Source organism: Podarcis bocagei, assembly GCF_964188305.1.
Source record: "Podarcis bocagei genome assembly, chromosome: 13".
In the NCBI taxonomy this organism is placed as follows: Eukaryota; Metazoa; Chordata; class Lepidosauria; order Squamata; family Lacertidae; genus Podarcis; species Podarcis bocagei.
In genome coordinates this window covers 33328996-33352455 of record NC_138138.1, presented here as the reverse complement: position 1 = coordinate 33352455, position 23460 = coordinate 33328996, and the positions used below count along the sequence as shown (strand labels likewise).

Below are 23460 nucleotides of genomic sequence, written 5' to 3'. Positions count from 1 at the left end.
TCTTGTACTGTCTCCTTAGTTATTCTGGGCTGTGTTTCCTTTGCTGAATCATTTGCTCCAAATTCTTCAGGTCGGGCATTGTTTTCTTTATCGGAGAAGACGAGAGCGCTCTTGTGGTTGACTCCTGCTTGCTGGGTTTCCCTCCAGTATCTGGCTGTCCATTGTAAGAACAGAATGCAGGCTCACATGGGCCATTGGCCTCATCCAGCAGGCACTCCTTAAGTTCTTATGCTCTTAAGATTGGGAGAAGGGAGTATTAACACTCTCCTCTTTCAGGCACCAGAGGCACACACAAGACGCAGGAGAGCAACAGATCAGGCCAGATGTTTATTGTCTACCCTTCCAAGGCAGTGGGAACAGGCAGAGTTTTCAGAAGGCTGTGCCCCACATCTAGTGGGACTTGTCGTAGGTTCCAGCCCCCTTGTAGTTACCCACATAGCCGCTGTTACTGACCAGGTCAGCACGTCCTGCGATGCCCTTGCCCTTGCCGCTTTCGTCAAAACGTTCCTTGTGGGAGCCTGTGTATTTGCTGGTGTCTGTCAGCCGGTCCACTGCACCAGCCGCGACGGTTTTCTGCAAGACAAGCAAGCAGAACACTTAAGTGGTGATGGTTGTGGTGGGTGCTGATTAGTCATGGCATAGGTGCTGGGTGGGCTGGGTGCTCCAGCCCCAACAACACTGGACCAAGCCGGCAGGCCTGAGTCATGGGATAAATCCAGCCTATGGAAAGTTTAGGGATGGGGCAGGTAACTACGTGCACAAACTGCTGCTGGTTCGCACAACCCTTGACTGTACAGCAAAGGCTCATGGGTAGGATGGAACTATATCCCTAAAGTGGTTGGGCTCTAAGGATTGCACTGAGTCCATTCCTGCTCTATATTGGCAAGAGGTCTAATCATGGGGAAGAGGTCTGGTGAGGCCCAATTGGCCTGGCTGTTGTGGCAGTGACCCTAGCAGCACCAAGGGGCTGGAAGTAGCCATCTGTTCAATTTCATTTTGTGCCACATATAATGCTTGCTGAGGAGCATTGTGGAAAATTTAAGAACGGCCAGGGGGGAAATGGAGGTGAATTAGGACACACACAACAGTAGGTACCCTGGCAGCTGCCTGATGATAACATGTGTGCTGACACCTGCCAATGTGGAGATAGTAAAGCAGGGTGGATTCAGCCTGAGGGCCATTTTACCATCTGGGAAACTTTCTGAGGGCCACATGCCAATGGCTGGCCAAACCAGAGGTAAATTGTGGGCACCACAACAAATGTAATTATTTCTTTAAATATTCATGAACCACACTTTCATCTAAAATATATGGATGAAAAACAAAGCATTACAGCAAAAACAAGAACAATGTCAAGCACATCAGGAGGAGCTGGCTGGCAAATCTGAAAGGTCCGTCTGAATGATACACAGTTTTTAGAAGAAGTCCAAAAATGAGCAGGGATGGCTCCTGCCAGACTTCTGTTGGCAAGGTGTTCTGCAGGGCAGGGCCTGCCACAATAAGAGTTTGGCTGCTGGTAAAGGTCAGCTGAACCTCAGGGTCCTGTGGGACCACCCAAAATGCCCCATCGGGAGAGCTCTGTGATAGTGCAGTTGACTAGTTTCTACACCCACTGTTGCCTGTCCCCCATTCCTATAAGCAAGAGGCATTATCGAAGTTCAAGGGCACATTCCAGCCACGTTTGACCCCTGGAGCTGAGGTTCCCAGTCCTGCCTCATGGCAACTTGGTTTTGTAGACAGGTCCTTAGGGTCCACCCTTGGCAGTTTGTGTGGTGGTTTTGCCCAAAAGAGCCCAATAATTTGGGGGTAGGGGATAGAAGCAGGACTGTTTGGATGTGCTCTTCCTTCACAGGGAAGCTCCTTGTCACTCACCGTTACCCCCACATTGCCTGGTTCTTTGCCTTCCAGCATCTGGTGTGTAGCTGCCAAAGCTTCTTCAGGTGACTTTCCTTTGAAGCGTTTTGTGCTCAGCTCCTTCAGGGCTTCCTGGAACTCTGGAAACGTGATGTTGCGGGCACCCTTGGTCCTGGAGACAAGAGAACAGCATCATCTTTGAGCCCCACCTACAGCAGACCCTCCCAATTGCTCACAAATCCACACACAGTGTCATACCCACAGCTGACATGAATCTTGGTGTGGATTTGCACCACTTTACATCGCAGGTGGGAGAAACCATTTTTAACGGCATCCCAAGTTCGGGGGGGGGGGGGGAAACCACCCAGCTCCCTGAATGTAGAAACCAGTAAATCCATGAGGAAAGTTCCAGGCTTGAAGTTTTCCTTATGTGCTCATTTTCTACTTGCATAGGAATTTTAAAAACCCAAAAAACAACAACCCAGAAGCATTCAAAGATCTGTCCAGCTAAGGACTCTGCCACCTCATTATGCTTCCTGTGTAGGATTGCTTATGGGATGTATCCAACGCTAGTCCTACTAAAAATAGACTCATTAGAGTTATTGGGCCTGGCTAACTTAGATTCATTAATTTCAATAGGTCAGCTCTGAGTAGGGTTAACCTATGGGTTTCCTGCCAAATTCAGGGCCTGATTTTGGGTTCCCATAAGCATCTGATCAGCCACTGTGAGAACAGGATGGTGGACTAGGTGGGTCACTGGCCTGATTCAGCAGGTTCTTATGATCTTACTGAAGATCTCCATAACAGCATATGGAAAAGGCTGAACTGATTTTGCTTGCAGGATTGGTGAGCCGTTCCACAGTAGAGAGGACACAGGGCTTGGACCAGGACAACCTTCCAGTGGCCCTTAGCTATGGGCTTGGCCCAAAACGCCTGTCCACCCAGCCCTCACACCCTCAGCTCACTTGACTTTGTTGAAGAGGATATCCACATCAGTGCTGGTTACGAGCTTCCCATCCATCACGCCACACTCCTTCAACATCTTGGAGAAGTTCTTGCCCGTCATGTCAGTTCCAGTGGCAGTTGTGTCTCCATACACAGCATATCTGTGGAAGGCCTTTTCCAGCTCAGATGCCATGCCTCCTGCAATAGTGGGAAATGGGAATGAAAAGGGACGTGGGTTTCTGGTTCCCTCCAGCAAGACTATCTCGAAAGCCCTCTTTGAGCTATTAAAAAAGGCAGAGGGTGAGCAATGTTGTAGTGATGGTGTCATTGTTTTATGCTGTGCTTCCTTGGCAGCTGTGTAAGAAGGTCCAGGGGTAAACATTTTGGAGCGAAATCTCCCCCTCTCATGCACACATAGGTCTATCAAACCACACACCTGGTTATTCCTTAAAAGAACCTATTTTTCTGAGGTATATTAGGAGGTACAAATGCTGTTGAAATGTACCACTTGTATACAAGGGTTGGCCTTTCGCTCTTGCCCTGAATCTTACTCCCAAAAACTGGAACTTGAAGTAGCACCCAAAGCAAAACAAAACAAATAAAATCATGCATACCGATCAAGGATGGAGAACCTGTGGCTCTCTGGATATTGTTGGCCACCAACGCCCATCAGTTCCAGTCAGAAAAGTCAATGATGAATGAAGGGTGGTGGGAGTTGTATACCAATAGCTTCTAAAAGTCCACATTTTCACCACCCCTGCTCTAATTTGAGCTTGTGCTTACCTGAGTTAGATGTTCTGCTCCTGCCCTGTTCCTCCTAGGAAGGATAGCCTGCTCTGAGCCAGAAGCACCACTGGCTTGATGGTGCAAGTTGTGGTGGTCATTGTGAGTGTGTCAAGTTCTCTGTGACATCATAGTTTGCTCTGCATTGCAGATTGGCAGGGTGGTGGTTGTTTTTCCATGTAAAATGAAAGCCTTCTAGCTTCCGGATCATCTTATCAACTCTGGCCCAACATCACAGTATTTTGGAGCAAGAAATACAGAGAGGCGTGACCAGAAAGGAAGATATTTCACATAGCTGTTCTTGTACATACTTGAAATTGAGATGGCACCCAGAGAGTTGCTGGTTATACAGAGATTCACAAGCTGGTTTACAGACTCTTGAAATTTGGGTACATTTTAGAGCAACGGCTATCAATTTGTTTGTTTGTTTGTTTGTTTGTTGTTATTTTATTCCATTTAGAAAACTCCTTAATCATTTTAGATTCTAAATAATTTCAGATTGGTGTGCAGAAAATATAAATCATATGTAAGAGTTTCAAAACATGATACAATGTGCAGGTCCAGTACTTTACAAAAGCCTGTCAAAACAATGTGCAAAACGGGGACCAAATCTCAAACAAGATCTCAAAATCAACACAGGCATCTTCTCCAATTGCGTGCAATCAGCACACGTTCTCCTGCCAACACGCGTGCCTTTTCAGCATTGAAAGGGGACAGGGCAGGAGCAGAAGAAGGGAATCCCTTGTGCGTGTCTTCCGGAAACAGAACCCCTGCGTAAATGGAGATTGCCGTGTGCACGACATAAAAATCAAATACAGTAGAAAGGAATCTCAAAGCAATATGTGAAGTGTAGGTCAATATAAAAGAAATCAAACAATATACCATGTTGGGTTTATAGAGGAGAAAATGATGGGATGGTAAACCTTTTGGCCTAGTGGGACAGATCTTAATATCCACCCACCCTGTGGGCCAAATTTGATAACTGGGTACAGCCACCCACATATTAATCATCTGAGATCGTGATGACACCAGGAGATTGATAGGTGGGTGGTCTTGCTTTGCCAGCACACCAGTGGGAATGTTTTGGGGAAAATGGCATCATTGGCCAAATTGGCCCCCTGACAGGGAGTGCTGGATTTACATTGGCAGTCCTGGATTTACATTGCCTTGCTAACAATTTCATTTCCCAGAAGATGGAAAAAGCAACAAGCAGATCATCTATATTGGACCTGGTACTCACCAACAGGGAGGAGCTGATCAAAGAAGTGGAAGTATTCAGAAACTTGGGAGGCAGTGATCATGTTATCCTGGGTTTCAGGATACAGAGGCAAGGGAAAGCTGAGTGTAGTCGGACATGCACTCTGGACTTTAAGAAGGCCAATTTCAAAAAGCTGAAGGAGCTACTGGGTGAGATCCCATGGTCAGAAATACTCAGAGAGAAGGAAGTCCAAGATAAATGGGAGTTTCTTAAAGATGAAATTTTGAAAGCCCAAACGTAGACAATTCCAGAAAAAAGCAGGAAGCATCTAAGGAAACAAGCTTTTTATCAATGCTAACATTTTGGCAGTGTTCTAATTTCATTGAGTAGATAAAGAAGAGAACGAGGTTTTGTTTCTCATGAGCAGATGCTACTAAATTTTGGGCTTCCTGAGATCTCATAGCCCTGGGCCTCCAAGTGGCTTTAATCTGGGCCCGTTGATTGTGGCCAACATTGGCCAGCGCCCTAGAAGTTCTCTACTCCTAATTTGGGGGACGTTACCTTGCAGGCCTTTCCCCTCCCCCCCCCCCACTCTCTTTCTGACACCCCTTCCTCCATTCCAGTTTTTTCACTTCTTGCCACCTGCATGAAATTAGGCCTGGACACAGCCAAAAACACACCCAGGGGCGAGCATCATATCAGAGCAGCTGTTTATTGCCTTCCCCTCCCAAGGCAGTGGGAACAGGCAGGGTTTTCAGAAGGCTGTGCCCCACATCTAGTGGTACTTGTCGTAGGTTCCCGCCCCCTTGTAGGCAGAGACATAGCCAGTGTGGCTTTCAACCGGGTCCGTACGTCCAGCCAGCCCTTTGCCCTTGCCAGTTTCATCGAACCGTTCCTTGTGGGAGCCTGTGTATTTGCTGGTGTCTGTCAGCCTCTCCACAACACTAGCCGCGGTTGATTTCTGCAAGACAAGCAAGTGGATAGTCAGTGGTGCGGTGGTGGTGCTTGGAAGGAAGAAGAAGAAGAAGAGAAGAGTTTGGATTTGATATCCCGCCTTTCACTCCCCTTCAGGAGTCTCAAAGCGGCTAACATTCTCCTTTCCCTTCCTCCCCCACAACAAACACTCTGTAAGGTGAGTGGGGCTGAGAGACTTCACAGAAGTGTGACTGGCCCAAGGTCACCCAGCAGCTGCATGTGGAGGAGCGGAGACACGAACCCGGTTTCCCAGATTACGAGACTACCGCTCTTAACCACTACACCACACTGGCTCTCAGGAGGGGTTAGCGCTGAGCTTATGCTTAAAAATGCAAAATAATGAGGTGGGGGAATGCGTGGATATGTTCGTTGCCTCATCCCTCAAAGATAATGTCTACACTCTAAGCCTTTAGCATTTGTGTCAGGCACCGAAAGCGGGATGGCATGGATGCGCAAAAATAAACACAGGTACAAGCTATTCAAAATCTGCAGCAAAAAAAAATGGAGACCGTCAAATTTGTGATGCCCAAATCATTTCAGGATAAACCCCTCTTCAGCGGCATTTTTAAAGAAGTTCCCGTGCTGGTCTGTAGGCCAATGCTGCAGCTTCCTTCCTATCCAAATTCTGCACCAAGAGGTGAATTCTGCAGCCTTTATAAATTAGGCAAATCAAGTGGAATTTGAATATTCTCTCATTTTGCATGGTTTCTGCTACGGACCTGCGATTTTACATGAATTACTTTGATTTATGCGGGGTGCTGAAGCCTTGTTCCCCATCTTAACTCCTTCTGAGATTGTAGGAGTTATTGTTCCTACAGTTTTGGGCCATATATTCCCAGCCATAAGGATTGTAAACTGTTTTTTTCTTAAAAAAATAAAAATAAAGCTGGGATTCTCAGTACTACATTCTGTACATTTCCCCTGCCCTCCCACAGAAATGCAGTGTGTGTGTGTGTGTGTGTGTGTGTGTGTGTGTGTGTGTGTGTTTCCCTGACTTAATTAATTTAAATGCATTATTTATTTATTTTTTTAACAAGTGGTTGCCTCTCATTTCATAGGAAAGCCACACTCACTGTTCCCGTGCTGGTTGGTTCTTTGCCCTCCATCAGCTGGTATGTGGCCAATAAAGCCTCCTCTGGGGACTTTGCCTGGAAGCGCTTTCTGCTCAGTTCCTTAACGGCTTGCTGGAACTCGATGTAGTTCATGTTGCGGGCCCCTTTGGTCCTTAAGGTTGCAGAGGGAGAAAGCTGTTAGCTCCTAGCCTCTGCGGCTATTTGATTTGTTCAACTACATTTGTGCCCCACCCTTTCTCTAAGGCTCTTGGAGCAGTTCCTTATCTCATTTCATCTTCACAACAACCCTGTGAGGCAAGTTAAAGAGTCAAAGACCCTTAGATGCTTTGTGGCTGAGAAGGCTGCCTCAGCTCTGCTCAAAACAGTTTCTTCGTACCACAAATCAGAATGGAGGGTGAAAATATTGCCATAAATGGGTTCTGTGTGAAATGGCCTAATAATTTCATATAGTACATTTCAAGTGTGTAAAGTGTTTTGCACAGGAGATTACCTCAGTAATTCTCTCAACAGCCCATTATTCTCATCCCTATATTGCAGGGATGAGGCTGAAAGCAGAGTGACTTGATTATGCCTGAGGTGAGATTTTAACCTAGAACTGCCCAGGCCGCAACTGCCCAGGCCGCAACTGCTTGCGGCCTGCTGCCCAGGAAGACTCCCTGAGTGAGTGCTTGTGGGCCCTGCTTTTGCCACTTACCATCTGGCTTGGGGCGGGGCCTGGGGCCTCACAAGGACTGCGTGCTGCTTGCTGCCTGCTGCCCAGGAAGACTCCCTGAGTGAGTGCTTGTGGGCCCTGCTTTTGCCACTTACCATCTGGCTTGGGGCGGGGCCTGGGGCCTCACAAGGACTGCGTGCTGCTTGCTGCCTGCTGCCCAGGAAGACTCCCTGAGTGAGTGCTTGTGGGCCCTGCTTTTGCCACTTACCATCTGGCCTGGGGCGGGGCCTGAAGCCTCACAAGGACTGCGTGCTGCTTGCTGCCTGCTGCCCAGGAGGAGTCCCCTGAGTGAGTGCCTGAGGGCCCTGCTCCTCCCTGCCACTTACCACCTGGCCCGGGGCGGGGCCTGACAGGCCTCACTAGGACAGTTGTTACTGCCGGAGAGGCACAGTGTTTTTAAAATGTTTTTAAAAATTTTCTTTGGATTTTTTGTATGTGGGGGGTGGGGGTGGGATGGATGTTTGGTTGGGCTTGGGGAATTATTATTTTTTTTATTTTGATGTTTTTGTAATTTTTACATTTTTTTGTTTGTATTGTTTTATTGGTTTTGTTTGTTTGTTTAAGGTGTTATTTTGTTTTTAGGGGGAGGGTTCAGGGCTGCCGGGGAGTGGGCCCCAGCCCACAAAATGGCTGGGGCATGTTCCACAGGGGGGGATGCACTGGGACAACCGATCTCAGTGATCACGGGTAGGAGGAGGAGTTACGCTAAGACCAGACCATGTCATTACAGAGGAGGCAGGTTTAGTCGTTGTCTGAGGACTATCCCTGCCTCCGGGTCTGGTCCTGTCCGGATGGATACTAGAATCAGCAAGGGATACCCACGTGACCTGAAGGTGCTGCTGTGCAATGCCAGGTCAATGATTCGTAAGACCACTGCCATCCATGACTTGATCATGGATGGAGGATTTGACCTGGCATGTGTAACAGAGACTTGGTTGGATGAAGCAGATGGGCCTGTCCTTGCCGCTGCTTGTCCACCAGGTTTCTCTTACGCACAGCAACCCAGGTCACGTGGGCGGGGAGGGGGGGTTGCAGTGATTTTTAGGAAGTCATTAGTTTGCACCAGGCGTCCTATTGGGAAGACCCAGTTTTCTGAGTGCATGTTCTGGAAGTTGGGCAATAGGGGCAGTACAGGATTCCTTTTGGTGTACCGACCTCCCCGCTGCACCAAGGATTCCCTGCCCGAGCTGCTTCAGGTCGTGGCGGATGTTCTCCTGGAGACACCCAGCCTGGTCGTCCTAGGGGATTTTAACATCCATGCCGACACGACCTTACAAGGGGCCGCTCGGGACTTCGTGGAAAGCATGGCCTCCATGGGGCTGTCCCTGAATAAGTCTGGCCCAACCCATAGCCGTGGACATGCCTTGGACCTGGTGTTTACCTCTATGGATGTTGGTGATCTGACACTAAGTAAAAGCGAAATGAAAGAAGTGCCATGGTCAGATCACTTCCTGGTGCAACTGGACTTCTCTGCGACCCATCCCCTCTGCAGGGAGGTGGGACCAATTCGGATGGTCCGCCCCCGCCACTTAATGGATCCAAATGGTTTCCAGAGAGTGGTAGGGGATGCTTTATCCCATGTTGATGGCCTTTCAGCCGATTCCCTGGTGGCCCGCTGGAATGTGGAGTTAACCAGGGCTATTGACTGTTTGGCTCCGAAGCGCCCTCTCCGATTGCATGGAGCCCGGACAGCCCCGTGGTTTTCCACGGATCTGAGGGCAATGAAACAATCGTTGAGACGGCTAGAGCGCCGGTGGCGGATAACTCATTCCGAATCTGACCGGACACAGGTTAGAGCTCAACGTCGAGCCTACCAAGTGGCGATAGCGACGGCGAAGAAGAATTTCTTCACCGCCTCTATTGCATCTGCAGAAAACAGCAGCAGGAGACTTTTTCAGGTGGTTCACAATTTAGCGGAACCACCTGCAACATCGGGGCCCAGTACGGGCCACATGTTCTCCTGCAATGATTTTGCAAAGTTTTTTGCAGATAAAATCGCCCAGATTCGGGAAGAAGTAGACTCCACCGTGGGAGCAGGGCCGGGGCGGGAGAGTGCTAGAGTTCTGTCTAGTCAAGTTGAGTGGGATCAATTTCAACCTGTTACCTCCGAGGATGTGGACAGGCTGCTTGGACGAGTGAAACCAACCACCTGTCTCCTGGATCCTTGCCCATCCTGGCTTATAAAAGCTAGCCGGGAAGGACTGGGCGATGGGCTTCGTGGGGTGGTGAATGCTTCCCTCCGTGAGGGAGCCTTCCCAGACCCGCTGAAAGAGGCGGTTATTAAACCGCTCCTTAAAAAACCATCTTTAGATGCGGCCACGATGGCCAACTATCGCCCAGTCTCAAATCTTCCATTCCTGGGCAAGGTGATTGAGCGAGTGGTTGCTGAACAACTCCAGGCACGCCTGGAAGAAGCGGACCATTTGGATCCCTTCCAGTCGGGATTCAGGCCTCATCATGGGACTGAAACTGCCTTGGTCGCACTGGTTGATGATCTCCGGCGGGCTAGGGACAAAGGTGAGAGCTGTTTCCTAGTTCTGCTGGATCTCTCAGCGGCGTTTGATACCATCGACCATAGCATCCTTCTGGACCGTCTTGAGGGGCTGGGAGCTGGGGGCACTGTTATACAGTGGTTCCGCTCCTTCCTCCTGGGCCGTGTTCAGAAAGTGGTGGTGGGGGATGAGTGTTCAGACCCTTGGGCCCTCACTTGTGGGGTGCCTCAGGGTTCTGTCCTCTCCCCCATGCTTTTTAACATCTATATGAAGCCGCTGGGAGAGATCATCAGGAGGTTTGGGCTGGGTGTTCATCAGTATGCGGATGACACCCAGCTCTACCTCTCTTTTAAATCAGAACCAGTGAAGGCGGTGAAGGTCCTGTGTGAGTGTCTGGAGGCGGTTGGAGGATGGATGGCGGCTAACAGATTGAGGTTGAATCCTGACAAGACAGAAGTACTGTTTTTGGGGGACAGGAGGCGGGCAGGTGTGGAGGATTCCCTGGTCCTGAATGGGGTAACTGTGCCCCTGAAGGACCAGGTGCGCAGCCTGGGAGTCATTTTGGACTCACAGCTGTCCATGGAGGCACAGGTCAAATCTGTGTCCAGGGCAGCTGTTTACCAACTCCATCTGGTACGTAGGCTGAGACCCTATCTGCCTGCGGACTGTCTCGCCAGAGTGGTGCATGCTCTGGTTATCTCCCGCTTGGACTACTGCAATGCGCTCTACGTGGGGCTACCTTTGAAGGTGACGCGGAAACTACAACTAATCCAGAATGCGGCAGCTAGACTGGTGACTGGGAGCGGCCGCCGAGACCATATAACACCGGTCTTGAAAGACCTGCATTGGCTCCCAGTACGTTTCCGAGCACAATTCAAAGTGTTGGTGCTGACCTTTAAAGCCCTAAACGGCCTCGGTCCAGTATACCTGAAGGAGCGTCTCCACCCCCATCAGTCTGCCCGGACGCTGAGGTCCAGCGCCGAGGGCCTTCTGGCGGTTCCCTCACTGCGAGAAGCAAAGCTACAGGGAACCAGGCAGAGGGCCTTCTCGGTAGTGGCGCCCGCCCTGTGGAACGCCCTTCCAGCAGATGTCAAAGCGATAAACAACTACCTGACATTCAGGAGACATCTTAAGGCAGCCCTGTTCAGGGAAGTTTTTAACGTGTGACATTTTACTGTATTTCTGGTTTTTATGGAAGCTGCCCAGAGTGGCTGGGGAGGCCCAGCCAGATGGGCGGGGTATAAATAATAAATTATTATTATTATTATTATAACTACCCAAACCACACTGCACATTCTTTGCCACTATATCAGACTATGGAGGAACAAGTGGGCCCTACAACAAAATGTAGAGTGTTCCTATATGCTGGTCTGTCTGAAATAAAGATTTGGATTCAATTAAGAGTGCTCCTGTTCAGGGTTCCAGCAAGCTAGCCCACCTTTTTCTAGGATATTCCATTCCATTATTTCCTCTACACAGGGAATTCCAGCCTAATAATAATAATAATAATAATAATAATAATAATAATAATAATTTATTATTTATACCCCGCCCATCTGGCTGGGCTTCCCCAGCCACTCTGGGAGGCTTCCAACAAAATATTAAAATACAGTAATGCATCAAACATTAAAAGCTTCCCTAAACAGGGCTGCCTTCAGATGTCTTTTCAAAGAGAAAGAGCATTTTGTGGCCTCTGAGTGTGCTCAATCTTCAGTGGGCTGGGGTTGTTGGGGGGGGCGAGTTTAACCTCCTAAGGCAGGGGTCCCCAGACTACAGCCCAAGGGCCGGATCCGGCCTGCCGGGCTCATAAATCCGGCCCTCAGCACATGGGGCTGACTGAGCAGAGCCCGCGCACTGAGGTAAACCCAGCACGGCAAGGAGTTTCCTTGAAAAGAACGCTCGTGTACGCATATTCTTTTCAACAGAAACACCTCAGCGCGCCAGATTTACCTCAGTGTGAGGAGCTGCAGAAGCCTCACCATGTTCTTAAGTCTCCTGGCAAGGAGGAAATCTGACAAGAGGAATCGAAGGGGAAAGGATTTTCCTCCAGAGCGCATGAGAACTTTTGGACTTTACCCAGGTGGGTTGGGTGGTGCTGTCACCATGTACAAGTCAGTTAAGTATGGGACAAGGCAGAAAGCTGGTGTGAGAGAGGAGCAATGAGTTCAGCTGCTATGCTACCCGGTAGAGCTGGCTTATCAGGAGAGGCATACCTAGGCTCCCTTGTGCCCTTGGCAAGGAGCTGTATCGGTCCCTTGCATCCTTGCCAGAGATGAGCCAGAATAGAGGGGTGCAATTTTTGCACTCCCATTGGTCTGCGCCTTTTACTGGGGCCAACCCCTGGGTACACTCCTGCTTTTCAGGCAACATAAAAGGGAAGGATTGGTCTCATTGTTTTCGTGCACTGCAAATAAAATATGTGCAGTGTGCATAGGAATTTGTTCGTATTTTTCAGGATTTTTTTCAAATTATAGTCCGGCCCCCAACAGTGTCTGAGGGACAGTGAACTCACCCACTGTTTAAAAAGTTTGGGGACTCCTGTCCTAAGATTTAATACACTGACTTTTTATTTGCAGAGTTTAAAGGCTTGGTACCTGAGAAAGTGCAATTTCTGGGCCAGAGCCTTGCAGTGACCACTTAAGATAGTGGCCTTGCCATGTGGTTGCAGCATTCCTCACCAGACACTGCTTCTCCCACCCCATGGCTCACTTGACTTTGTTGAAGACAATGTCCACGTCAGTGCTGGTCACAAACTTCCCGTCCATCACATCACACTCCTTCAACATCTTGGAGAAGTTCTTGCCCGTTATTTCATTGCCGCTGCTGCTCGTTTCCCCGTACACGGCAAATCTGCGGAAAGTTTTTTCCAGCTCTGACATGTTTCCAACAACTGCAGAGGAAGGGGGTTGAAGACAGTGGGGTGTTTAGAGGTCTGCACTTATTTCTGGCTCTATATTGCTGGTGGAAGAACTATACCCTCTCAATATCGGACTGGAGGTCCTTGTATTATATGACGGTAATGGGAGCCACGGGTAATAAATGGAAGTGACCCAGAATTCTCAGAATTGACTGTTTAGGAATCCCAAACTGATTCAATATATTACCAGATGGTCTCACAACTAGGGGACACACTTTGTTACACCTGCACAGCTTTATAGGTAAATACACCTGTTCCCCAAAAGGTTACTTGGTGTGGAAATATTTTATGGTATCTGGTAATCTGTTGCACCTGGCTACCTAGTGCAGGTTATCACAGTCCGGCTCCCTCACATTTCTTGTGAGCATGTAGTAAAATGCATCTCATGATGCAGCCAGATACTAGAGATGACCAGTTCCCTGAACCAACTGTGTTCCCAAACCTGAGTTCACAAAATTTTAAAGTCAGAAGGTATCTTGGAAGTCATCTACTCCAGTCCCACATTCAATTAGACATCTTACAACTACAGCTTCCCTGACAGATGGCCACACAGTCTCTACTTGAAGGACAGCTTGCCACCTTCTGCATCATCTGCGTCACTATTCAGTAGCTCATGGTATTAGGAAGTTCCTTCTAATCCTCAGCTAGAATCGGCTACCTTGAGAAGATGTCCACCCTCTGCCTTCTGCAGCAACAGAGAGCAAGTCTGCTCAATCTTCTGAGATAGCCCCTTTCATCCAGATAGTTGAATACATCTGTGAAAGATGCTTGAACAGGAATACCAGATAAGGCTTAAATCTGGCCTCTCTCTGTTGAGTATGAGCAGTTATTGGCAGGGCTGTTTTAGTTAAGCACACCTGCATACATTTACAACAAAGATGTATTACGGCATCAGCTTTCACGCATGTAGACAGTCAGGTCATGTATTCATAGCAGTGACCAGAGGAGGAATAACCACGTGGAGGAGCGCAGAGAGAAGAAACGCCATGGGGCACCTGCAGCAGCAGAACTGGACGCCTCAATCTCCCCCAGCTGCAACAAATCATGCATCCCCTCCAACATTTCTCTGATGAAAATAGGGGCATCCCATTTCATAATGGTAAGTTTACTATTTATACACCACACATTTTACTGGGTTGCCCCAGCCACTCTGAGCAGCTTCCAACATATATAAAAACAAAATAAAACACTCAAAAACGCCCCTATACAGGATTGCTTTCAGAAGGCTTGGGGGCTGGATAACTCCATACCCTCCAACATTTCTCCAATGAAAATAGGGACAACCAGGTAGAGGGCTTTCTCGGTGGTGGCACCCGCCCTTTGGAACGCTCTCCCATCAGATGTCAAGGAAATAAACAACTATCCAACTTTTAGAAGACATCTGAAGGCAGCCCTGCTCAGGGATGTCTTTAATGTCTGAAGTTTTGTTCTGTTTTTAATGTTCTGTGTAAAGCCACCAATCATCATCATCATCATCAAAGTGGGACATTCCAGGATCAAATCAGAAACAGGGACAGGGCTTCTCTAAATCAAGGATGTCACTGGAAAATAGGGACACTTGGAGGGACTGAACATGTCTTTCCAGCATTGGTCTCTGCAACCACAGAAGGTGCTATAACTCTCCAATGGTTTGACATAATCCCCAAAAGTGCACTCGTCCATTGTCTCCCAAGATAGATGCCAACAATTATGGAATAAGCTTCCATGTGGCATTAGGCATTTGACCACTAGTTCAAATTGGGGGGGGGGCTTGGTTCTGCTCAGTGGCGTAGCGTGGGGGGTGCATGGGGGGCCGGCCGCACCGGGCGCAACGTCTGGGGGTTAGGATTAGGGGGCGCAAATCCACGGGTTAGGGGGCGCAAATTACTTGCCTTGCCCCGGGTGCTGACAACCCACGCTACGCCACTGGTTCTGCTTGCAGGCTTCCCATGGGAATCTGGCTGGTCACTATGAGAATGAAGTCCTGGACTAACTGGGCCTTTGGCCTGATCCAGCAAGGGGCTTCTTCTGGTCTCATGACTGAAGTCTACTTCATCAGATGCACCAGGAATATATGCACATGATAGTGGGTTGGAACTGTAAGCAAAATAAAATGAAATGAAATGTGGAAAAGTCCAGTAATAACTGCACAATTAACTGTGGTCATTCACAAAACATTCACAACTGCTTTGTTTTATTGACCACAGTTAATTATATAAGTCCCCTTCATGGATCACTGCCTTGCCATGGCGAAGGGGCTTGAATAACTCAGAATAACTTGAATAACTCATCTCCTGGCAAATAGAAGGGGAAGAAATGGAGGCAGTGAGAGATTTTACTTTCTTGAGCTCCATGATCACTGCAGATGATGACAGCAGTCACGAAATTAAAAGAAGCCTGCTTCTTGGGAGAAAAGCAATGACAAACCTAGACAGCATCTTAAAAAGCAGAGACATCACCTTGCCAATAAAGGTTCATATAGTTAAAGCAATGGTTTTCCCAGTAGTGATGTATGGGAGTGAGAGCTGGACCATAAAGAAGGCTGATCGCCGAAGAATTGATGCTTTTGAATTATGGTGCTGGAGGAGACTCTTGAGAGTCCCAGGGTCTGCAAGAAGATCAAACCTATCCATTCTGAAGGAAATCAGCCCTGAGTGCTCACTGGAAGACAGATCCTGAAGCTGAGGCTCCAATACTTTGACCACCTCATGAAAAGAGAAGGCTCCCTGGAAAAGACCCTGATGTTGGGAAAGATGGAGGGCACAAGGAGAAGGGGACGACAGAGGACGAGATGGTTGGACAGTGTTCTCGAAGCTACAAACATGAGTTTGACCAAACTGCGGGAGGCAGTGGAAGACAGGAGTGCCTGGCGTGCTCTGGTCCATGGGGTCATGAAGAGTCGGACATGACTAAACGACTAAACAACAACAATTATATAAGCCACCGTCTGTACTTTTCTTCATTCCATTTCACTTTGACCTCACTGCTTGCAATTCCCCCAGCCCTCCAAAAAATACTGTTTGCATCTAACTCTAGCTCAGCATAATGCACGTATTCAATGGACTGAAGTCCATGTGCTACAAGAGGTGCATTTAACACCTGCATCTGTGTCCAGAACCCATGTTGTCTTATGGGCACACTTAATATTAAGCCAAGAGACTTTGGGGATCTTTTGCTATTACAACATGTGTTTGTTGTTAAGGTGTTTAACCTTAACCTTATACCCACAAGAGGTTCTCACGCCAGAGGAAGAATTGGTTTATTACGCAAAATGAAAACAACAGAATAAATGGGTGCCGCTTTGGACAGCAAAGTTACAAAATAAGAAGGCAGCAAATCTCACAACACAAACACACAAACACAAACTTTACACCTAAAGTGTAAAATAATCCCTGTTCCCAAAAATTTAGAGGAAGTGAGTTAAAAGTAAAGTTAGAAAGGGAAGGGGAAGGGCATACCTATCTTGATGCAAAGTACGTGCTCGTTTCTTGAAGACACTGCGTAAAGTGGAGCTCCTTGATCAACAAACCACTGAAAAATCTAATGTTCTGTACTAATTTTAGCCAATGCATCCTAATAGAAAGGGGAAGGGGTCTTTGAGATGAGTAATTTCTTAGAATACCTATATTTCTTTGTTCCTATCACCCATTTGCTATTAAGTTCCTGCCCGATTCCTATTTCATGGACTCTGCTAAATTGGTAGTTGAAAGAGTATAATTCTAGTAAGCCATGATTAAAATGGTTATAATCTATGGAATCCATTATTTTACAGGAAGCATTGCTTAAATTTTGCTGGTAACTAGTGTATTACTTGTGCTGACCTTTACATAAAAGACTTAGGAGCTCAGGAAGTCTCCTCATGAGTGGCTTCCAGGACGTGTTTGCACTAAGAACTAGACCAAGCTCAGGAAAGATCATTTAGGGGTATATTTCATATTGAATGATACCAACTGTACTAAGGCCATGACCTGCAGTAATAAACCATGTCAAAGGTTCAGATTGGCACTCCTGTTTATACCTAGAAGTGTATAACATAATAAAATGATTTTAAGGTACCAAAGGCTCTTTGTTTTTGTTGCAATAGACCAACACAGCTACCTCTCTGGAGGTCATGGGGGTGTGGAGGCATTTTGAAATAATGAAATATCACTCTAGACTCTTGCTAGATATGAACAATGCAATCCTATATGTGTTTATGTAGAATGCCTACTTTGTCCAAAGGGCTTACGGCTAGGAAAGTGTGCACAGGATTGCTGCCAAAGTGTATCTGTTGTAATGCATTATTTGTAAACTGCCCTTCAGGAGGCAAGATGGCAAACACCTCAATAATAAACATATTTTAAAGCATTATTAAGAACAGCATTTTCTCAACCTGTCATTTCATAGTTAACAGACACATTACAAATAGCTTGCAGTTTCAGTTCAGCTGCAACACCATTTGGTTTCTCCTCCAGAACGCTTTGTATTACTGTACTTCATACCTATGACAAAGTAGGGGAGACTGCCCTATAACAAAGGATGATTAAGCAGCATAAGTCTTAGGGTCTCCAAGATCCATTTGTATGTTCGTCACTTTCTGCAAGGTAAACCCAGAAACCTCTTGATCCCAAAGTGTCCCTTTAAACTTTGGGATCATCTCTTTCCTCAGAGCCATTGCACTGGAGCCCAATCCCCACGAGGATTTTTCAGGTCTTTCCCCTGAATTTTCAGCCTTCATTTTAAAAAAGAAAAAAATATTCCTGCATCCATAGAACATAGAAACCAGAAAGTTGAGCCTTTTCTCTCCAACCCTAGCCAGAAGCTGGGTTTACCTGGGCTTGCAGATGGTCGAGGCCCTGTATGGTTCTGTTTATGTATTGCCTGGGAGGGGAAGGGCTGCTCTGTTCCAGCAAACCAGAAGGTTGAAGCATATATTTTAAGGTGACGATTATGACTTGTTGATGATGCCAGTGGTGACATCATCTTCTTGACCCTGTAGTTTTGAGGACCAGGTTATGAAGAGAAGAAGGAGACAACTTGCTGAAACTAGAGTACCAGAGATGGTACTTTTTAAAATAATGACTCTTCTTTTGTATTGATGAACATTCCCCATACCAAAATGGAATGGAGTGGGAGCTAATCAACTTGGTCTTTCCTTCTGACAGTCCGTAATAAGTCTTTACACTGGGGTAAGCAACCTAAGGCCCATGGGCTGGATGCGGCCCAATCACCTTCTCAATCCGGCCCACGCATTGAGTGTTTTTACATCAGCATGTTTTTACATGAGTAGAATGTGTGCTTTTATTTAAAATGCATCTCTGGGTGATTTGTGGGGCACAGGAATTCGTTCATTTTTTTCTTCAAAATATAGTCTGGTCTACCACATGGTCTGAGGGACCGGCCCACGGCTGAAAAAGGTTGCTGACCCCTGCTTTACACTGTCACGTTATCTCACACCTAAAATAAATAAGCTGTCTCCTGCCTTCAGAATCCTCACAAAGGCATCCTTGGTTTTTTGTGGTATGCAATTAATCTGAAATCAATTAACTTAAGCAGTCCTCAAAGTGGCTGCTTGCTTGCCTCTGCTCCATCTCATCCCTAGTTTGACGGAGGCAGAGTAAAGGACCCCAACATACTGGGCATGAGTCTGAGGTTTCTCTAATGTCCCTCAGGGGAGCTTCAGGGCCATGAAAACAAGGATATATCTATTGACCCTCAGCTGACCCAATCAAGCTCAGGACATGTGTGTTTTCGACACACTCAGCCAATCACAATGCACCAACAGCGAAGGGAGAGTGTTAGCACACTGCACACACAAAAAAGACAATGCATATACTTAGAAGGAGGAGAAGAGGAGGCCTGAAATGTTCTGGTGCATACAAAAGGGGGCCTGCCACAGCTGTAAAGCTGCCCTTTAAAGATCGCCTGCCACCTAAGATTTGGGCTGGCCCGACCTTCTGTGCCTGCGCATGTGCTTCTTGAGATATGAAGACCGCGTGAAGAAGCTTCCGCAAACGAGGCATTCATGCTCCAAGCTCGCTGTGTGCACCTCCTGGTGCCTGGTCAGATACGAACGCTGGGCAAAGACCTTACCGCAGGTGGAACATTTATATGGCTTCCCCGCCCGGTGGGTGAGCAGGTGCTTTGACAGGTATGAAGTCAAGCTGAACTGCTTTGGGCACTTGGGACAAGCATAAGGCTTGTCCCCTTCCACTAGTGAGGAAGCTCCCTCCATCAACAGACTTGGAGTGCTCAGGAATTGGGGCACCTTAGGGTGTTGACTGGGCACAGCTTGTGGTTGCCCAGTAGAACTGGTGATGCTTTCAGTCGAAGCCTTCCTCTGTAGCCCCCTTGAGGTGCCTGGGACAGTGCACTCCACAGAGACTGCCTCACGGGAACTCAAAATGGGGGTCAACTCAGTGCTGGGTTTGATGTCAACATGGAAGGGAGACAGCTCGGTGGGCTGTGGGTTGACGTTCTCGCCATCAGTCCCACAGTACCCACTCTCAGAAGGCTGCTTTTGGAACAGGGGATGAGGCAAGCCCTCGACCCCAATTTCCCACACAATGTTTGGTGGAAGCACTTCAGGGTCACTGTGTGCTCTAAAATAGCATTTGCCACACTCACAGGCTTTCTGACAGGCTAAAGGTTTGCAAGGTTCCCCAGAACACAGGTGGGAAAGGCGTTGCAGATACTCTCCAGAGATGTTCTCCACAGAGACATCTTCCTCACAATTACTCTGGCCTTCCTCCTTATTGTTTTCCTGATGTGATTCATTGTTCTTTATCGGTTGCAAGTGGGAAATGTCACAGCCATAAAGTTGCTCTCCAGGATGAACAATCAAATGTTGAATGAGGTCAGAAAGCCACGGAAAGCCTTGCCCACACTGGTCACAAAGAAAGGGCTTATGGATACTGATGCTCTGTTCTGTTGTCTGGCTGTTGTGCCCGGGTGCTTCAACCTGTTGTTCCCCCCTAGGGTGACTGAGTTTATGTTGGGCAAGACTGTCAAAGCCTTCCCCAGTGTGATCACAAATGTCAAGCTTCTTGGAGGCTGTGCTCTGCTCTGTTAATGCCTTTCCAGAGTGAGTGTTCGCATGTCGAGTAAGGTCTGAAGGCCACCGGAAATTCTTCCCACATAGACCACAGATGTGGGATGCCTTGGAGGGGCTGTTCTGGCCAGTCTTTACCTTTTCTCCACAGCAAGAGCGTTTATGATGAGCAAGTTTAGTAATTGACTGGACGTTTTCCCCACACTTCTCACAGGCGTAGGACTTCTTGCCTGTCCTTAATGTTCTCCTGTGGCAAGCGAGTTCATGTCTAGCAAGGTCTGAAGGCCACCGGAAGTTCTTCCCACATAGACCACAGATGTGGGGTGCCTTGGAGGGGCTGTTCTGGCCAGTCTTTACCTTTCCGTGACAGCAAGAGTATTTATGATGAGCAAGTTTAGTAACTGAGTGGACGTTCTTCCCACACTTCTCACAAGCGTAGGACTTCTGGGACTGGGTGCTCTTGCTTGCCCGTAACATTCTCCTGTGGCAAACGAGCTCATGTCTAGCAAGGTCGGAAGGCCACCGGAAGTTCCTCCCACATAGACGACAGATATGAGATGCCTTGGAGGGGCTGTTCTGGTCAGTCTTTACCTTTTCCCCACAGCAAGAGCATTTATGATGGGCAAGGACAGTAGATGACTGGAAGTTTTCCCCACACTTCTCACAGGAATAGGACTTCTTGCTTATCCTTAATGTTCTCCTATGGCAAACAAGCTCATGTCTAGCAAGGTCTGAAGGCCACCGGAAGTTCCTCCCACACAGACGACAGATGTGGGATGCCTTGGAGGGGCTGTTCTGGTCAGTCTTTACCTTTTCCCCACAGCAAGAGCATTTATGATGGGCAAGGACAGTAGATGACTGGAAGTTTTTCCCACACTTCTCACAGGCATAGGACTTCTTGCTTGTCCTTAATGTTCTCCTATGGCAAGGGAGTTTATGTCTAGCAAAGTCGGAAGGCCACCGGAAGCTCTTCCCGCAATTCTCACAGCTGAAGGACTTCTTGGACTGGGAGTGTTGATTCATCACCAACTGGGAACTGTTAGCTGCTGTATTCCTAAAATGCAGGTGTCGGGCAAGGTCAGAGGGCCATCAGAACTCCTTCCCACAAGGCCTTGGAATAGTCCTTCTGATTAGTGATTGGCTTTGAGTTTCACAAAACTTTGAATCTGCATACAGAGGAATGAGGACTAACAGATTTGGACCGCTTGCTTCTAATTGGCTTTGGCCTTGCGTAGTGTCTTTACCCCTGTAATAATAATAATAATAATAATAATAATAATAATAATAATAATAATAATAATAATAATTTCATTATTTGTACCCCATCCATCTGACTGGGTTGCCCCAGCCACTCCGGGCGGCTTCCAACAAATATAAAAGCATAAAACATTAAACATTAAACCCTGTATAAACTTCCTTATACAGGGCTGCCTTCAAATGTCTTCTAAAAGTTGTACAGTTCTTTATCTCCTTGACATCTGATGGGAGGCGTTCCACAGGGCAGGCACCACTACCAAGAAGGCTCTCTGCCTCGTTCCCTGTAACCTCACTTCTCACAGTGAGGGAACTGGCAGAAGGCCCTCGGAACTAGACATCAGTGTCAGGGCTGAACGATGGGTGTGGAGACGCTCCTTCAGGTATACACTTGAAAGGTCAGCGCCAACACTTTGAATTCTGCTTGGAAACGTATTGGAAGCCAATATAGGTCTTTCAGGACTGGTGTTTTATGGTCCCAGTGGCTGCTGCCAATCACCAGTCTGGCAGCCACATTCTGGATTAATTGTAGTTGCATAAATATTTTTTATTTGATTTTACAAATGTAAAATTATAACAATATCAAATACATACTCAAATTTAGAGATTCCTCTGAATCTCATGACTTCCCTCCATCCCTTCCATGGGTCCTACTGTCAACATTTTCAACTGCATATTATTTCATCATCCATATTTTAAGTCTCTCTCTATTGTCCAAAGTATTTGTTACGTTACAAGTGTTATTAAAGTCCTGCTAATGTTTTCATTTGTTTACAGTGGTCTCTTCAAAACATTATAAATCTTTCCCATTCTTTGGATTAGTTATAGTTTCAAAGTCACCTTCAAAGGTAGCCCTATGTAGAGCACATTGCAGTAGTCCAAGCAGGAGATAACCAGTGCATGTACCACTCCAATGAGACAGTGTGCAGGCAGGAAGGGTCTCAGCCAGCGTACCAAATGGAGCTGGTAGACAATCACCCTGGACAAACTCACCTTTTGTTGGTTCAACCTCTTTTTCTCACTGTAGACAGGCCACTGGGGGCAGATTATGCTCCTGGTCCTCGAAAGCCTGGTTCAGGTCTGTTGAAGAGATTTCAGGGGGCGTTAGAAGGGGGTAATTTAAAGTTAGCATGCTGGTCTACTGATCAGCCACCAGGTATTGCCAACTGAAAGTCTACTATTTGACTATTATGAAGAGAAGAATATCTTTGTACTTGGCAGCCTACCTTTAATTTTTTTTATTTTGGTGTCATTAGTTAGCAAGATCAGAAGGGAAGTCTACTCCCTTTGTCATATCATTATGTTTTTATATGTGCTGGAAATCGAGTCAGATGGACAGGGAACAACAACAACAACATGTCCCACTCAGTAGTCAGGGGGCAAATTTAGCATGTTAGCTTTAAAAAGTACACCCTACCTGAAGGAGTGTCTCCACACCTATCATTCAGACTGGACACTTAGGGGTCCAGCTCCAAGGACATTCTGGCAGTTCCCTTACTGTGAGAAGTGAGGTTACAGGGAACCAGGCAAAGGGCCTTCTCAGTATTAGCACCCTCCCTGTGGAATGCCCTCCCATCAGATGTATAGGAGATAAATAACTATACAACTTTTAAAAGACATCTCAAGGCAGCCCTGTATCGGGACGTTTTTAATGTTTGAGGTTTTGTTTATGTGTGTGTGTATATATATGATGCCTAAAGTGGCTGGGGTAACCCAGTCAGATGCACGGGGCAAAAAATTATTATTATTATCCTACTGGTAAACTGCCATAAGTACAGGCATTTCCAAACAAGAGGGAAAGCAGTCAGCAATGGCAAACATCACTGGTGACCCCTGTAGGTCACTGTAGGAACCACAAAATTACTTTTTTAACAAACACTTTCTTTTTAAATTTATTTTAAAGAATTCTTTAAAATTCTGTAGCTACTGTGCTTAGTTTTTTATTCGTCAGTTAGTTGAAGCTCTTCCATTTTCAAAAGAAAACACAGCTCTTCAGGATTAGCATGGCATTCCATGAGAAAAATAAAAAGAGCTGTTTAGTGAATCATTTGCACTTACATAAACCTTACCAAAGATTGTTAAAAATTAAGAACTTTAGAAAAGTATTATATAAGTTAATTTCCTTGCCCCGCAATAAAATTACATTTTGTTAAATAAATAAATATAATAAATAAATATAATAAATAAATATAATAAAATATAAAATAAAATAAATAATAAAATAAAATAAATAAAATATATTTTGTTG

The 23460-nt window shown here is 46.8% G+C and overlaps 2 protein-coding genes across 4 annotated transcripts; both read right to left on the bottom strand.

Moving 5' to 3' along the window:
* Positions 1-314: 314 nt before the first annotated feature.
* LOC308570594 (tubulin polymerization-promoting protein family member 2-like) lies at positions 315-3706 on the bottom strand. 2 transcript variants are annotated; one of them, XM_081165518.1, is made up of 4 exons: positions 3583-3706; positions 2820-2997; positions 1873-2026; positions 315-573 (listed from the first exon to the last, which is right to left on the bottom strand). In XM_081165518.1, exons 2-4 carry the CDS (start codon positions 2990-2992, stop codon positions 391-393), a joined length of 510 nt encoding a protein of 169 aa, XP_081021644.1. In that variant the 5' UTR covers positions 2993-2997; positions 3583-3706; the 3' UTR covers positions 315-390. The 2 variants fall into 2 exon arrangements, with proteins under 2 accessions (XP_081021644.1, XP_081021645.1); XM_081165519.1 differs by lacking the exon at positions 3583-3706 and adding an exon at positions 3414-3564.
* Positions 3707-5476: 1770 nt separating this feature from the next.
* Positions 5477-22255, bottom strand: LOC308570590 (tubulin polymerization-promoting protein family member 2-like). 2 transcript variants are annotated; one of them, XM_081165512.1, is made up of 4 exons: positions 22206-22255; positions 12742-12922; positions 6829-6979; positions 5477-5741 (listed from the first exon to the last, which is right to left on the bottom strand). In XM_081165512.1, exons 2-4 carry the CDS (start codon positions 12909-12911, stop codon positions 5556-5558), a joined length of 507 nt encoding a protein of 168 aa, XP_081021638.1. In that variant the 5' UTR covers positions 12912-12922; positions 22206-22255; the 3' UTR covers positions 5477-5555. The 2 variants fall into 2 exon arrangements, with proteins under 2 accessions (XP_081021638.1, XP_081021637.1); XM_081165511.1 differs by lacking the exon at positions 22206-22255 and adding an exon at positions 17740-17905.
* Positions 22256-23460: the final 1205 nt, after the last annotated feature.